General features: G+C 44.7%; 1 protein-coding gene across 1 annotated transcript; it reads right to left on the bottom strand.

Annotated features, from left to right (window-relative positions):
* Window positions 1-479: 479 nt before the first annotated feature.
* Window positions 480-13,121, bottom strand: USP42 (ubiquitin specific peptidase 42; the record flags this gene model as incomplete). The annotated part of the gene is made up of 17 exons (XM_080353937.1): window positions 480-596; window positions 1,827-1,906; window positions 2,408-2,688; window positions 3,163-4,629; window positions 5,265-5,353; window positions 5,700-6,434; window positions 7,088-7,226; window positions 7,688-7,788; window positions 7,986-8,126; window positions 8,522-8,633; window positions 9,294-9,376; window positions 9,913-9,983; window positions 10,147-10,214; window positions 10,381-10,483; window positions 10,644-10,754; window positions 11,932-12,132; window positions 12,893-13,121. 17 exons carry the CDS (start codon window positions 13,119-13,121, stop codon window positions 480-482), a joined length of 4,128 nt encoding a protein of 1,375 aa, XP_080210063.1.
* Between the last annotated feature and the right edge of the window lie 3,303 nt (window positions 13,122-16,424).

A 16,424-nucleotide genomic window follows, 5' to 3' on the forward strand; every position in this document is an offset into this window, starting at 1 on the left:
TGAAGTGGATTAGTTTCTAGTGTCAGACATCACAGAAAAAAGATGAAGCTCTTGCAAAACTCTAGTTATTGGAGAGCTTGTGAAATTTTAAATAAGTCTTTAAATTAAATATACAGACTGTCAGTTGCAATTTTTATAGTTCCTGGTCGCTCGTGCACCAGATGTCAAACTTGGAGTAACGTTACATGAATAACATAAAGTCAACCTGAGTCTGTCATTAAGCAGCATTTGAGATGGTCTATTCCAGGGCATTATCTCACATCGGTGAGATGTTTATGTGGTAATTTACAATGTTCAGCAGTTGTAAAAAGTTTCCACCCTTTTGGATTAGAAGTATATTTTAAAAAAGAAAGTCTCAAGTTAAAAACTAAAAAAAAGTTCTTCCATGGTAAAATTCTGTACAGAAATGTTAAGCACCACTTATGACTGGATTTTGTCTCGATGGTAACTGTTTTGATAATGAATGTGAAGTGTGATGGTCAGTACTGGTAATGTTGGGTTTGGTGGTGAGAGGCGGTCGGTGTCGGCAGCGCGTTGCTGGGTTTGGTGGTCGGCGTGGCTGGAGCGGTGAAGGTTTCCGTCAGCGAGCTCCGCACCTGGAACACAAAGGGAAGCGCGGTCAGTCCGCGTCCCCGAGCGGCACGGAGCGCAGACCCCGCCTTAAACCGGCCCCGTCTCGGCTCTGTACGGGGCGCGAAGGCAAAGCCGCCTGCTTTAACGGCAAACAGCCCTTCGGTGAGTTAAACTCAGGTGAGGTTTGGCCTCGACAGCATCCCTGGTTTCCTCGCAATCCTGCGCAGGACCAGCCTCGCCCGCAGCCCGCGCCCTGCCGGGCGGCCCGTGCAGGAATGCGGGACGGGCTGCGCTCAACTGCTGCCTCCGCCCGCCCCTCCGGACTTTTCTTGTCGCGCTGTCACTCGGCCCTTGCCAACCCTCTTGATCTGTTCAAAGGAACACGGGCCCTGGTGAAAAAGCACACGCTAACGCTTCCTTCTCAGCTTTACTAATCTGGCTCCAGCTCTTTGAGGGCGGCATCTTGAGATCAGATTCCGTCCTTCAGAAGAGCCTTCCAGAGACCGTTTTTTAAAACAAGATGGACCTTCCAGGAGATGAAGCTCATTAACACCCATGTTAAAGTACTCCAGACCTGAACGAGCCGCGTTCCAGCACATCCGGGGGCCAGCGTCGCGTTAACGGCCAAACGGCCCGTCCCACATGTCCCGGGCGCGGCGGAAGCAGCCGCTGGCCCCTGCTGGCCCCTGCTGGCCCCTGCTGGCCCCTGCTGGCCCCTGCTGGCCCCTGCTGGCCCCTGCTGGCCCCTGCTGGCCCCTGCTGGCCCCTGCTGGCCGCGGGCTGCGAGCCCCGGCCCTGCGGGAGCAGCTGCAGCATCTTCACATCCGTATCTGTTTTTACAGAGTCTCTGAAAGACCTTGGTTCAGTCCTTTTGCGGCACATGTTGTCAAATTTGATTTTAGATGTTGCATTTGTTGCAGCGTGCAATTTTCTTCAGTGCGTAACTCTAAAGCTAATTAATTTAAACCATATTATCTACTAGGAGCCCACGTCGGGACCATGACAAGCAATAGCAGAGATTTCAGTGTAAATTCAGTCAGGAACTCAAGTTTGTATTTAGGTTTTTTTATAAGAGGTACCAAACTGACTTTTTTATATTAAAAATGGGGAAAATGGTTTCATCAGTCCACTTGTCTGTATTTCTAAGCCTATACTAACAGAAAAACAAACACACACCAAAACAGAAAACAACACAAACCACAACAACAGAAAACAAAACCCCAGGTAAGTGAAAGAGCAGGAGTTTAACATACTCTCCAGGTGTTAAATTGTGAAGCGTCGTCTGCAGGGTCAAGGGCCGTGAATTCAGCGCGCTCAGAAGGCAGATCTGCGTCTGAAAAACAACGGTTCAGTATTACTGAGAGCAACAGACTCTGTTTGGGTGGGAACCAGCCCAACGCGGCGTTGATTTGCTCGGGGTGTTGGCGCTGCAGCACCGCCCGTGCAGCTGAACCTCGGCGCTGCAGCACCACCCATGCAGCTGCTGAGCCTCCGCGCACCGATTCCCCTTCGAGAAGCAGCAGCAGCTGCCTGCGGGCGCGTTGGACCGAGCGCTGTCAGGCAGCTGCGGCTCTCCCGCTTGTTTGCCACTTCACCACCAGATCAAATTAAAGTTACTTGCCCTCCAACCCCTTTGCAGTTCTATTTCAGACTTCCTTGCTTAGCAGTGACTTAGAAAAGGAGAAAACTCTCACTACTTTTTTTGAACTATTGATGCAGACGGTTCAGAAGCCCTGAGATGAAGCAGAGCTTTAAGCTCACAAGCATCTGAAGCTGTTTTACTAACAGTGTGCATGTGAACGAAAAGGAGTCCTGCGGGCACCCGGCTGCTTACCTGTCCGGGCCCCGGCGGCCGGCAGGGCGCTGCGGCGCCGGCCCTCCCCGGCGCTGCCCTCGCAGGGCTGCGCGCTGCCCTGGCTGCCGTATTGCTCACAGAAGTAACCGCCCGGAGGACAGGAGCCTTCCTTCTTCTCACGGGTTTTCTTCTGGAAATGAGGATCTAAATATTCCAAGTAGCCTTTCAGTTTCCTGATGTGTTTCTTCTTTTTCTTCTTTTTCTTGTGTTTGTGATTGTCGTTGTCAAAGCGGAGCACAGAGAAATCCAGGTCATAGAGTCTGAGGGAGACATGCAAGTTAAAAACAGAAAAACAGATGTAGCACTTGATACATATAGAAAACGTTATTTATTTTACCGCGGGTGAGGACTTGCAGCATGTCAGCTATTTTGTGGTAGTTTCTGCACTTTAGCTGCAGCAAATGTGAGACCTCAGACTGAAGGACAAGTGGTCCCGGTTTGTACACAAATTATTAACAGGAGCTACTTGTGGAATATGTGGAATTACAAGAACGTGTTGTAGCCCAGTGAGGACGGTGTGCAGATGTGACTCTAACTACGTGGTCCAGATCGACTGCTCTAACACAATTCAGCAATCTTTCCTGCCTTCACTCGACTCACCTAATGACATGATTGATCCCCGGTGACATTGTGCAACAGAAATCACTTAGAAACAATGAAAACAAGGCAGACATGAGAAACACCCAGAAAAGAATTAGGGAAAAACTGCTGCTGATGCTGGAATCCTTGCTTACTTGTAATCCTTCTCTCGGTGTTTATCTTTGGACTTCTTTTTCTTCTTGACCTTCTTGTACTTCCTGGCTCTTTGGTCATCCACCCTGCGGCACTTCCTGGGGGTGTCGCCGCCCCCCGCGGGGCTGGGCCGTCTCTTGCCGGCCCTCGGCTTCTGGGTGTCCCCGCAGAGCTCCTGGGGGGCGGGCGCGCGCCCCTCCCGGGGCTGCTTCTGGGGCTGCTGCGGGGGTGCTGAGCCGTGGTGCGGGTGTGCCCGGGGGCCGCCGCAGTGGGGGGCGTCGTCCCCTCGGGCCAGCGCGCCGTGCGCCCAGCGGCCCTTGCCCTGGTAGTCCTGGTGCGACCGGCTGCTGTACGCTTGACTCGATTTGTCAAAGTCCCTGTCGCAGTAGGACCTTCTCTCTCTCCCGTCTCTTGCTCCATGAGACGAATAATAATCGTTGTAGTATCTGCATTTTTCCCATCTCCGCGGTTGGTCTTGATAGTATCTTTCTCTGCTCCAAGTTCTCTCTCCTTTGGAATAATAATACCTATTCCTCTCTTGTTCTGTTCTTTCTCTGCTTCGGGATCTATAACGAGAATATTTTCCTGAGCTTTTGCCATTATTTGGACTGTTTCTTTCGTTGTGGGAAGATCTGTACTTGCTCTCATTGCAATACTCTTGCTTATGACGGTTTTGCCTATTTGTTTCCGCGCTGCGAGAGCACCTCCTCTTGTGGGAATGGTCATCTGCTTTGCCTCGGGCTTGCTTCTCCTTCTCCCTCTCGTCGGTGTCCGAGTACTCTCTCTTCTTCCGGTAGTGCTCTTTGTCAGTTTTTTTAGAGTCATATATTTTTTTCTTATACTTTTTCCTATGTTTATCTTCTTCACATTTTTTATTACCCAGTCCCTCGTTTTCTCTAGAAAACTGACTCTCCAAAACTTTATCGAGCTTCGTAATGGAGGAGTCATTGACAGGTGGTACCTCCACATAGTTATTAGAAAAGTCCTTTGTGTCTTGGCATTTTTCTGTAATATCTAGAGATGCAAGTTTTTTAGAACTACATTCAATGTCAGACTTGATAGAGGAAGTTTGCCCTAATTTCTCTTCGCTCTCAGGAGACCCCCTGATGTACAAGGGATTTTCTTTTGAAACGAGCTCGGGTTCTTTTGCTCTTCTTGGTTTGTCTTTGTCTCGAGGGTCTCCAGACTCGCACTGACCAAGGAATTCATCTGCTGCATCCACGGATTTTTTTCTAACCTTATGTTGACCGTTGACGTTGGGATGCGCGTTGTCAGCTCTTGGTAGAATACTTTCGGTAACATCTTCTTTGGCAGCAGTGGTTTCAGAGTTTGGTTGAGTGAGAAGATTCTCAACCTCAGGCCTAAAGGTAGAAGGAACTTTCCTGTTTTCTTCATAGGAAAACAGCGCTTCCATGACTACAGTTTCCATAAGAGGATCATTCTCAGAAGACTTCAGAGGTCCAGGGACACTGCACAAAATAAAAACACATTTTTCACTGCAAAAACTCCATCTGAAAGACGAATGTTAGGAGTAAAATCCCCTTAAGTAAAAAAATTGGTGGCTATTGGAAAACTCTGAAAGACATTCCCTTTAGAACCCTCAATCTTCCTCAGCTCCTAGAGAATGTGGGGGTTTAATCTTGATTCTGCAAGTACTGCATTAAAACCCCCCACCAAACGTATCTGGCTCCCTCCACCTGCTGTTCTGAGTCACTTCAACAGCCAGCACCGCTGTATTTGCTCTCCCCCAGCCAGAAAGACGTAAACACAGAGACCTCCCTCTCTCTACAATGGGAAAGCAGATGGTGGGGATTTATATTCGCACATCCTAAGATGGAAAAAAAAGGAAAGAGGGATAGAAGAAGTATTACAGACAACAGGAAGAAAAAAAAAGAACGTTCTATAAAGAAGCTCTTCAGGAGGCATCCACCTGCATTTAATATCAGGATAATACGTGCTCAGTGCCGATGTTTGCAACACTAGATGTACAGTGTGGAATTCTCTGGACTGATTTAAATATCTTTCCATGAACTAGTATTATTAGACAGGTCAAACGATTATAAACTTGCATGGGATCTTGTTTTAAGCAGAGTACTCCGTTTACCTTATTTCTTCTGACAAGTTGTTCAGCTGGCTATAGGTAAGTGATTCTAAGATTATGTCTTGAGGAACTGGTGACAGAGCTACCGGCATCTACAATTAAAGTGCAGAAGTTAACAAACAGAAAAAAATATTAGTTTTAGTACAAAACTACATTAGGTGTAGATCCGTTTGAGTTATACGCGCTATCCCTGTTTTACACAGCATCCCGCTCACCCCGCCCCCAAATACATTTACGAAATGTATGAAGTATTATCTCAGCTGAACTTCTCTTAGGCCGACATGTTCTCATATGTGAGCTCAGCAAATTCTAATGGGATAATAGGACAAAGTGTTACGATGAAACTTGTGCTGTGCGTTTTCTTGGTATTTCACATGAACTGGGAACATTATAATGCGCCTGAATACCCAATAAATCATAGGTGTGAAATTCACTCACTGTTTCAAGCAGTCCATTTGTTTTAGAGAAGAAAATCTCCGAAGGTTTAACAGGTGGGACTTGGCAAGTTGAATCATTAAGTTTCAGTCCATTTTCGTTAGATTCCTTATCTAAACTAATAGCACCATTTACTAAATCATTTTTTGGCAGATCTTGTAGGCATCTTTCTTCTTCGGTGTTGGGACAGGAAGAATGGGAATTCTGCAATGTACGGACCACCTTTCCGATCAGAAGTCCATTAGAAGATATTAGGCTGCAATTCCTTTTGAACAAGCCCTTCGAGTCCTCAGGCTTTCCCGAGGATTCTGCGCTGTACAGGACGGCGTTATCCGAGCCCAGAGTGGGAGTTCCGTTCACCGCTGGCTCAACAAACATTTCATCGGGAACTTCTGGCTTGGAAATGTTAGTAGCAACGGACACAGTAGATGCGTTTGAGGTAGACTCGGCTGCGGAGGAATTAGTGATGGTGGAAGAAGGAGCAGGCCTGCTCGGATCCTCGTCCTCCGCAGCGCTGCTAAGACAGCTGGGTTGTGACACAGTCTGACGTGCAGGTAACTTGTTGTGAATACTGATAGTGATCTTCTGGTTCTTCGACGGGTCGGCCATCGAGGGCCTGGCGATGGCCCAGTTCTGCACACAGGCCGTGGGCGGAGCTGAGGACGGTCTTTTCAGGGTGACCCCGACGGTATTCGGATCCTCTTTCAGGGGTCCGTTCCCATTTAAACGATTTGAATTCTGTATTTAAAAAGAGATTTCAAGATGGATATGTGCAAATACACAGCATTAAAGTTTAAAAACACGAAATTCTCCTACTAAATGTTTCTACAAATTGCCCCAACACCTAAGAAAACACCGCCCTCTAAATACAAATACGAGTCCAACAAGCGTGCTTAACTCCTGCTTTTGTTTTACTGCATATTGGTGTCAGATGAGCATAACTTTCAAAACCCTCTCAAACAAGTTAACATTGACCAAAGCTATTCCCAAAGGTTTATTTTCCCCTTTAAACACTCCCTGAAAACACTGGAATAATTGTTCTGGTGTGCAGGAACAAGACAATTTGTTTTCACTGTCTCAGCTACAGTTACACTCATTGGGGAGATTGTTTTTTAATTGTTTAAGCATTAGTAGGCTACTTCAATTGTCTCAAAGGCGTGGTGCTCAGTACTTCAGAAAGCTGAACTGAAGTGCAGAAGTGAAGTAGCATGGCGGCACAGTTCAGGATTAGCCGCTGCAGGAATACTGCGGCTGTCGCACAGCGCCGAGCAGAAAGCTGCAGCGTGGGAGGGAAAATAGAACTCGGATGCTAGAAAATAACAACAAAAACCCCACACCAAACCCAAAACCCACTATCAATTTGGCGCCATTATCTGACACCCTCAAATTACCTTAATCATATGAGGAGGAAGTCGTGGTCCCATAAATCCGGCTTGTTTACTATTAGCCCCCCGCTGGCCGAGGAACGGACGGGGATAAGACGGAGCTGGTAAATAAAACGCGCGTTCTCCGAGGGTCAGATCGTAGCGCCTGCGAAAAGAGCAGTGATCTGAATCTAGAGGTTTTCTTTCAGCCTATCCGCGGATTAAACCTCATCCTATAATTTTATAGGAACAGTTTATAAGACACAGAAGACACATAAGGAAGACTTAACTAAGACTACAAACTGAAAACTAGATAATGGTCTTCCTACAGTGACTATCCTTTCCAGAGCAATAACTCATCCTTACACCATCTACGGCCTGAACGTCTCCTCCCTTCTAGATCAGCCAGCTGCAGAGAGCACATACATAGCAATCCACACAAGTGCAGCAGTTTAAGGCCCAGCAATGAAAGATAATAAATGACATGGGGAATTTCAGGTTAGATAGAACCGAGTTATAGAGATAGCGATCTTTTCCTAGGACAGGAAGAAAAACACTTGAAAATGAGACAAATATCAGTAACAGAAGAGTAAACATATTCTGAACGTGTTTAGTTTTTGTTATTACCTGATATAAAAAAGTACATAAGCTTGCTGAGTGAGAACTGTTTTGATATCAGAAAGTTCTACTGATGCGTCATTCATTCTATACCAAAGTCCATTGCCAGCCTGCAAATAAAGACAATTACATCTTTACAGGAATTGCATGTTTTCCAAATGACATCACACATAGAACGCTACAGAACAAAACAAATCGAACAAATCATACAGTGCAACTTTTCCCCTAAAAACGGCGGCTACCAGTGAGATTTTAATTTCCTGGTCAGCACAGATCCTCCCCTGTTAGAAATCACGCTGGTATCTACCTTTATGAAACAGAGATAGTGTCCTGCATTGCAGTTGAAGCCGCTATGTACAAGAACTGCATATAACGCATAGATGAGTGGTTCTCCTATTGATTGGGACATATATGCTCGAAGATCCAAATATTCAGGATATTTTACGTCCTAAAGAGAAACCAAGAAGATTCAAAAATTATCCTGAAATACTTCATAGGATGAGAAAAACACTTCTAAAAACACAGACTAGGATTATATGAAAAAATATTTTTTCATTTAAAAATACTATTCTCATAAACAACATTTAATAATTTAAATGGCAGAGAACTGTTTTCTACAGAATTAGCTCTTAAAGAGCAAGGCATACTCTTACGGTCACCCAGCAACTTTACCATCAGTAAAAAAGAAAGAAGCAGCCATAGTTGTTATATTGACTCTTCTTTGACTACAGTTATTGGTCTATAGTTACTGCCCGCAAACATTAACAACTTTTAAATGAGTCTTCATCTTTTGGAAATCTCCCATTCCAAGATGACAGTGTTACATGACAGCTGTAAATGTACCTTGTTGATCTTTCCACCTGTAAAATTTGCGAATCTTTTCAGTGATATTGTGAGAACATTGGAAGAACGATGTATCGTGTACCTCTTTGACGCCGGAACCATCTTTTTACACCTTAAAAACAAGCATAGACAAATGTTTAACAGCAGATTCTGTCCCCCCCAAAGAAAGTCAAACAAACTTTAATCTCTCACAGATGCTTATGCTATTTGAATGATATTTACTTGCATAATATGTTTTTTCTTTTCATAAATCCATACACTGCATTTCAGGTTTGTTAACAGAGAGAACATAGCAGGATATTAGAGGACAGCTCTACACAACAAAGAATAAAGGGTTTAGAACGTTATCTTTTGATGGCCAAACAAATGTCTGAACATGTATCTTCGTTGTGCCAAAAGATGAGGCTGCTCAACAACCCGGCGCCAAGCAGGACCAGGAATCTGGAGCTCATGGGGAGAGCAGGGCAAGGTACCACATCGTGGTACACCACAGTGGCGACTGGAACTCGTGCTGGATACGTTCTTCCAGTTTTCTGCTGACATGCAAATGTTACATGTGGGACAAGAGAGCCCCGGTCTGCAGGAACCCAGGAACAAATGTATTCTTTTCCAAGCTTTGAATTATTTCAGTGTATTAGCTATATAAACAAAACTAAATGAAAGAACAGAGAGTTGTGTCTCATCTTATTTCTAAACAAAGTCAAAAGATAACTTATGACCACGCCATGCAACACACTATCTTGTATTAAGATGGAATTAGAGATAATCTTACTTGCTGCACTTATAACTATTTTCACCATCCAATTGTTCCGGTTTCACGAACTGTTCCAGCGCTCGGGTGACAGACGTAACTGCCTGCATGGGTAAGAAAGGAGAACACCAGGTCACTGAAAATGCAAAGTTCTGAACACTTACTAGTAGTTTAGGAGAAAATCTTGCTAGTTCATACTCCAGTGACCTGCTGTGAACCAGCAATTACTATGAAGGAGGCAGAAACAGAAACACTCAACATTTCCCTCATTTGAAAATTATTCTACTCCAAATTAATAAATTTTGCAATACCACAGACAGCATCTGCGGTATGCTTTGGCATCAGTAATGAGAACAATCAAACCCATCAGTCTAACAATAGATGTATATTGAAGTAGAATAATCAAGAAAAATGACAGTATGGTTGTTTGCATAGATATAACTATTATTTTTCCAGCTTAAATCCAATGCAAACATGGAGACCACTTACAAGGCTTCCACAAAAGAACAATGTGAAATCCACTCCCATCCACCACCAAGCTCCTTTGTTTTAACAGTATATGCTCTCCAGTAAAATGAGCTTATTTCAGAAAGCTCTACAAGTCTCTGGATATCTCGACCCATATTCACAAATATCTTACCTTTATATCCAAAGTAATATCGAGGAATGGCTCGTACGTATCTGAAACTGCTTTGCAGTTCAAGCACTTCACTGGAATCAAAATACAAATGCTTAACAATATGCAAAGGAGACTAAATGTGCAAATTTAAATTATTAATCTGTATTACTTTAGTCAAACTACAAACTCCTTTGCTACAGACAGACAAAAAGACATAGACGAGTTTCAGAGAACAGTAAGATTTTTAAAAAGTACCTCGGGATCTTAGATATCCTCCAAATATTTGATAAATAAGTGTGGTGGCTTGAGAAGATCTGTCTAATCTGGAAATAAATGATAGTCACACGTCAGAAGACTGAAGGCACAGAGTTACCTCTTCAAACAGTTTTCTTTTTATAAAAACCAGGGACACAATTTTAATTTATCAGAGTAAATAAAGGAATAAAAAGGGGCTAGGGAACATTTTCAAGTTAATCTGTTTATGCTTACTTGTTGCTTCCATTCAAACAGGCTTTCTGCAAAGCATCAACAGTGAAGCATAAGAATTCATGTGCATCCTCTTGACTGCCAAAATGGAAATGTTTTCCTATTCCTAATAAATAAGAAAGTTGTTATTATATTTACCTCATAAAATGAAAAAAGCTTGTATTTCTAAACTCTCTCTTCTTTAAAGTATGAAAATCATTTATATGCAAAGAATTATTTGAATAATTTAAAAATACCAAAAATTAACACTGTCTGAAATGACTCACTTTTAAGGCCATTGATAACGGATGTAGGTTTGATGGCATTATTAGAGCAACACAGGACCTGATTAATGTGAGTTTCCATAGTGCACATCATACAAAAACCTTCTACGTGACCTGAGGAGCGAAAGAAAGCATCCCAGTTTAGTAAACATACATTGCCACGCTGTACCTTCGCGCTACACATACAATGTCCACTCTACCCTGCATTCTCTTCTCCTAAGGTGTCAGTATCCCAACACTTCTGTGACATTTTATTAAGCAGAACCATATAGAAGTGTCAATTAATCCTGTATTAAAGCGCATTTCCCTATGAGAAACGTAAGTAACTGCTGCAATGTCATTTTTTTGCACTCTGACAGGAGCGTGAACTCCACATACTGCAGAATATATGAGGGAACAATATCGACACTGATGATACAGCACAGAGAGCAAATGTGTGTTATTTTCAGCACACTGCTGTTAGGTGAGCTACATGACACGGAGCTAAGGATCCTCTGGGAGAACGGAAGGATTAAAGTAATGTATGTATTAGTATTTCTGCCCTCCTTTTTGCAACAGGATTCTTAACTGATAATTTTTATATATGGCAAGAACACACAGTTAAATTTCTAGGAATAAATACTAAAATACCAGACTAGAAAGCACACAGCTGCCTTTGTAAAAATACATATAGATGGATTTGAAAATAAGCTCCTAGGCTTAAATAAATTCAAATATAAAAATATAAATCAACACAAATTTAAGTGTTTAAAAGATAGAAAATCATATTTCGAATAAGATCAGCCTAAATTTTAATTAAGTCGCACACAAATTTCTATTTGAGTTTATAAAATATTAGCTCATAGTGCTTTCTGGGGTGTTTTTTTCCAAGGGCTCACCAGTGAACACACCATTTACCACAGTATTCGCGCATTACAGTGTCTAGGCTGCGAACACCAAGAATCTATGATGTCAACATCCTAAACTTTTCCGCCTTTCTACCAGCAGGAAACCCAAATGCCAAATGTTCTTCAAACGTCTTACTTTACGATGCACTTCATTATTCACATGAAGCAAGAAATGACCCTTTTTTGAAGTTTTACTATGATGCATTAAATGAATAAACGCAGTTTATATGCTATTCTGAGCCTCCTCTTAATATAATCATAGAATCATTTAGGCTGGAAAGACCTTTAAGATCATGATCAAAGCCAGCGTGTACGGGTTAGAGAGGACAAGCAGAGGGGTTTCCACGCATCACGGTTCTGTCGCGGGGGAGCCGCGCGACCGCCCCCAGAGGGGAGGCACTCACAGGACTGAGTGTGCTCCAGGGACAGCATGTAATTGGCGAGAGGAGGCGTGTAGGTCAGACACTGCAGCGTGGAGTTCAGGAAACACGTGTTGCCGAGATTCTGCAGCCCAACTCCGACACTTTGCGTTTGTTGCCAATCCATACAAATTTTCTCCGGTGGAAAAAGAATCCTTTGTGGCGGGGCAATTCCGTCATTAACAACTGCAAGAACATTATATTTTAAAAGACATGTATTGGTTTTGCTTTAAAAAAAGGATAATCAAAAAGTAGCATTCCACAGGAGCACCCAGAAGAGCCAGCGATACGCCAAACCGCAAAACCACACAACACTGCCACTCGAATTTGCTGGTAAACATACTGTTTTGGACAATAGTTTATTCAGCTTCTAACACAAGACAAACTACCACTCTGATTTAAGAAGTTTTGTCAGGTTTCTTTCCAACTATAGTCTTTAAGCTGATTATTAGTTCAGTTTTTTTCCTCATTGCAACTTAAACCACAATCTTAACCTTGTAATTATACAGTAATAAATATAAGAACTAAGACAGAAAAATAAGCAAGTAACTAGCACAGAGGGTAACCTTACAGAATCAGATCTCTTCCTGAGCAGTATTACCATTCAAAGACTTGTGAATAATGGAAGCCTTGAATAGCAATGGTAAAATGTACTTTTTTCTGCAGAACAGAAAAAAACCTGCATAAGTCTGTGTATCACAAAAAGCTCCCCATCATTGATTGGAAATAGATCAAATGTAAGTTACAAATAGACTGTAAATAGAGAAAGCTAAGTTTTGCAACACCAGTCCCTTCAGTTGTCTTGGAGGATTCATAAAATCGAAGTCTACTGAAATCTTTATTCGTGACAGTCCCATTTTATAGCATTGCAACGAATAAGAACTGCATTCTCTACTTCTGTTCTGCTTTGTTTAAGAAAAAGGGGGAGGACAGAAGCAGCACTTACCTAGATCTCTTTGGGCAAAAGGCTTAGACTTCTGAGATGATCTACAATAAATAGCACCTCCGGGTCCTTTGTCCACAGAGACTTTGTTTGGATCTTCTGCAGGTGGTACCCGGCCCAAATTTGCGGTGCGTGATGTCATTTTCTTAGTGCGGGGTTTCTTAGATTTGTCAGACCGCCTCGATGACGATTTTTTAGATTTTGAAGATTTTGGCTTGTTAACTATGGTCATTGTTCATATCTGCAAGAGAGGCAAAAGTTCTAGTTGACAGAAGAAGGTCAAGAAGCGCTCCAGAAAGAAAAGGCGAGACCCTGTCTCTTAGTCCCAAAGAAATAACACGAAAAACTAAAAAGCTGATAAGAATGATGATAAAACAAAACAACCGCAAGTCTACAAAACCAACCCGAAACTAAACACGCAAAGTGGAATTTTCCATCAGAACTGTTATCAATATTCCTTTTACTTCCGCAGAGCTGGTGACTGATGACACTTCTCACACTTTGACAGGATTTTAATCCGTTATAGTTATAAAGGCCTTTTTTGTTGTCTGTTTAAGGAGCTGTGAGCAGCGGCACATCCAGGTACCGGCCTGTTGAGATCCAGAAGGAGGGGATGGGATACAGCGCTGAGCAATCTTGGGAAAGCAGAGCAAGAAAACATTCAGAAATTTACTTCCATCTGGATTTATTCTGCCCCTCCAAGAAACAGTTGTTTGGGTACAATTTTGGCAGCAGTACTTGTGGTATTTTGCACCAATCACATTTATAACTCTTATTATCAACCAAAAAGTTGAATCATATAGCATCTTTTTCAGTTCTACTTATGTAAAGTTGTACACTTTTCCCTGGCAAAACAACAGAGGAATGTAAGCTATAAAAAGGAAGTGCTAAACATAAAAGAAAGCAAAACAAACCCTCAGCCCTCAAGGACAAATGAGATAACTGACATTAAGTCCTGTTTAAAATGCTGATTAGGTTTCAAGATGGTACCTCTTTAAATATGTGTAATTGTGTGTGCACAGTAAGCCGCTGAATGATCAATTATCAATTTCTATATGTAAATTTTTGCTACTGTTACCATAGCACGTAGGGCCTTTTTAAGTTTGGGGAAACCATAAACTTAACTGAGGATTTAAAGCAGCTTTCTTATACTGAAGCAACTGAGAGAACAAAGCATAAAGCAGTTTCAGATTTATGGCACAACTTGATTGCTATTGATAAAACTTAAGGTAGATTAAACAATGCACAGTAAATTAGAGAACTTCTAGTCTCACAAATGACAAATTACGTGCAAAGCCTCTAATTAGATCTTTTTCCCTTTAAATTTTCAATTTAAAATCCACTCTATACTCATTTTCCATTTCTCAGACGATAATATACAAAGCTGGAAACTTCCCCCATTTTCCTGACAGATCCTTGTCCCTTTGGAAAGCTGCGAGTGAGTTCAGGTAAGAGCCACTCTTCAAATTGCCGACACCGGTGGCATCTCCATTTCCCAACTGAAGGGAAAGTGTTTCCACGACATATTTAAAGCATGTTTGCAGGGCAAGAAACCAGAATCAAGAGTGTGGTGAGCAGCAAACAGAAGAATATTATCACAAAAAATCTTGAGCATTATATTGGCCAATGAGGTAAGCCCTATGTATTTTCTAATTTATTTTTGACAACTGAGGGATACAGTACCTGATATCCAGCACCATCCACAGCAAATATCAATGCTAGCAAGAATAAATCAGATCCGCCACTTTTTCAAAATACGCCAGTATTTGGACATAACATCTCTTTGACAAAGTGGTACAAAAAATATAAACACTGGTATTTTTTCCTCACTCGTTCAACATACACACAGATCCTGTTCCGATACGGCGGCTGGACGTGACTTTACGCTGCCATGTGCGCTGAGTGCCGTTTCCCTGTGAGGATGTCACAATAGACTTCTCACTATGACGCTGAAGTTACTGCCCTTCCACTGGAGCTCTGCACCAGCGCTGGTTAGATTTTTTCAGCTATTACTTGGTCCTCAATATTTATATTGGGTCTCCACTTTGCACACAATAAATCACAGCTCAGGAAGATTTCATACAAGAGCCCATTCACAAAACTGCGTTTAACCAGGAAGTAGTGATTATGCATTTGTCTCATTACAAAACAAACATTCCCAGCAGTGACTGCAAAAAAAACCCCAAACATACATGCACAAATATACCTCCGTAGAAATAAGAAGCAACAGAAAACTACTATGGCATAGATATGAGGATCAGGCACGTTTCCATCTCTAAATTACAAACTACACTTCACACCACAACACTACTGTAAGCAAAACGAACAAACCAAAACACAAAACTAAAGGAAACGCACACACGCTGCACTAGTTTCGCTTTCATTGAAAAAACAACCCAGCCACCAAGCCGGGACACGCGAAATTAATCATCACTTTGCCCTTAATTGGAAGCCAATTACGTACGTGAAGTACAGCATAACTTTACATATTCCGTGCCCCGGTGAGCGGCCGCTTCCCGCTGCGGGCTGTTCTGGCGGCGGCGCCGGGGGGGGCGGCCCGGCACCTCGTCCCGGTACCGCACCCGGCACCTCGGCCCGGTACCGCACCCTGGTACCGCAACCGGCACCTCATCCCGGTACCGCACCCCGGTACCGCAACCGGCACCTCGTCCCGGTACCTCGTCCCGGTACCGCACCCGGCACCTCGGCCCGGGCCGCCCCGCGTCCCGCCGGACTCTGAACCGCCCTGCGTCCTTCAACGCCTCCTAACAGCCCTGTTTAAAACCAAACCGTCCGCCTCCGCCGCCCTTCCACTACCGGCGCAGAGCGGGGAGCGCCACCTCGGCCACGCTCCGCTCTGCCTCTCCGGAGCGCTGCGGCTCTGGCGGCTCCGGCAGCCCGCGGCGCCCGGCGGCTCTGGCGGGCGGGCACGGCCCGCCTGCACGCAACATGCCCGCGCTCGGGAGCGGCGAGAGCCCGAAGACACACGAAAGAAAACCGACCCCCACACGCAGGCGAGGGGGCCGGGAAACGGCTCTGAGGGCGCCCCCGCTTCCCCGCGCCTCGCCCTTCTCCCGCCAACTCACACACCGACGCAGCCCCGCGGCTCCCGGCCCAGCCGGGGGCAGGCCTGGCGGCGCGCCGGGCCGCCCCAGCGCCCGCCCTCCCCACCTTCACCTTTTCGGGCCCGCGCCCGCGCCTTCCAGACCGTCCGGGGGCAGGTCCGCGACAGGCAGCGCCCAACGGCGACTCCGTGCCCATGGCAACGCGGCGGGGGGGGGTTCGGCGCTGCGGGCGGGGGAAGGGGAGACGAATCGAACCCGGACCCTCCGAGCGGGAGGCGGCAGGCCCCGCGGGGAGCCGCCGCCTCGCCGAGCGGGGAACAACGCCGCGCCCGGCGGGGAACAACGCCGCTGCCACCGCGGGGCTCGGGGCGATGGCAAGGCGGCCGCCTCCCGCCGGCACCGGGACGCAGGCAAGCAACGCCGAGTCCCCGCGCCGGCAGCAGAAGGGAGCGGCAGGCGGGCGCCGGCGG

This window comes from Nesoenas mayeri (genome assembly GCF_963082525.1).
Source record: "Nesoenas mayeri genome assembly, chromosome: 15".
Classification (NCBI taxonomy): Eukaryota; Metazoa; Chordata; class Aves; order Columbiformes; family Columbidae; genus Nesoenas; species Nesoenas mayeri.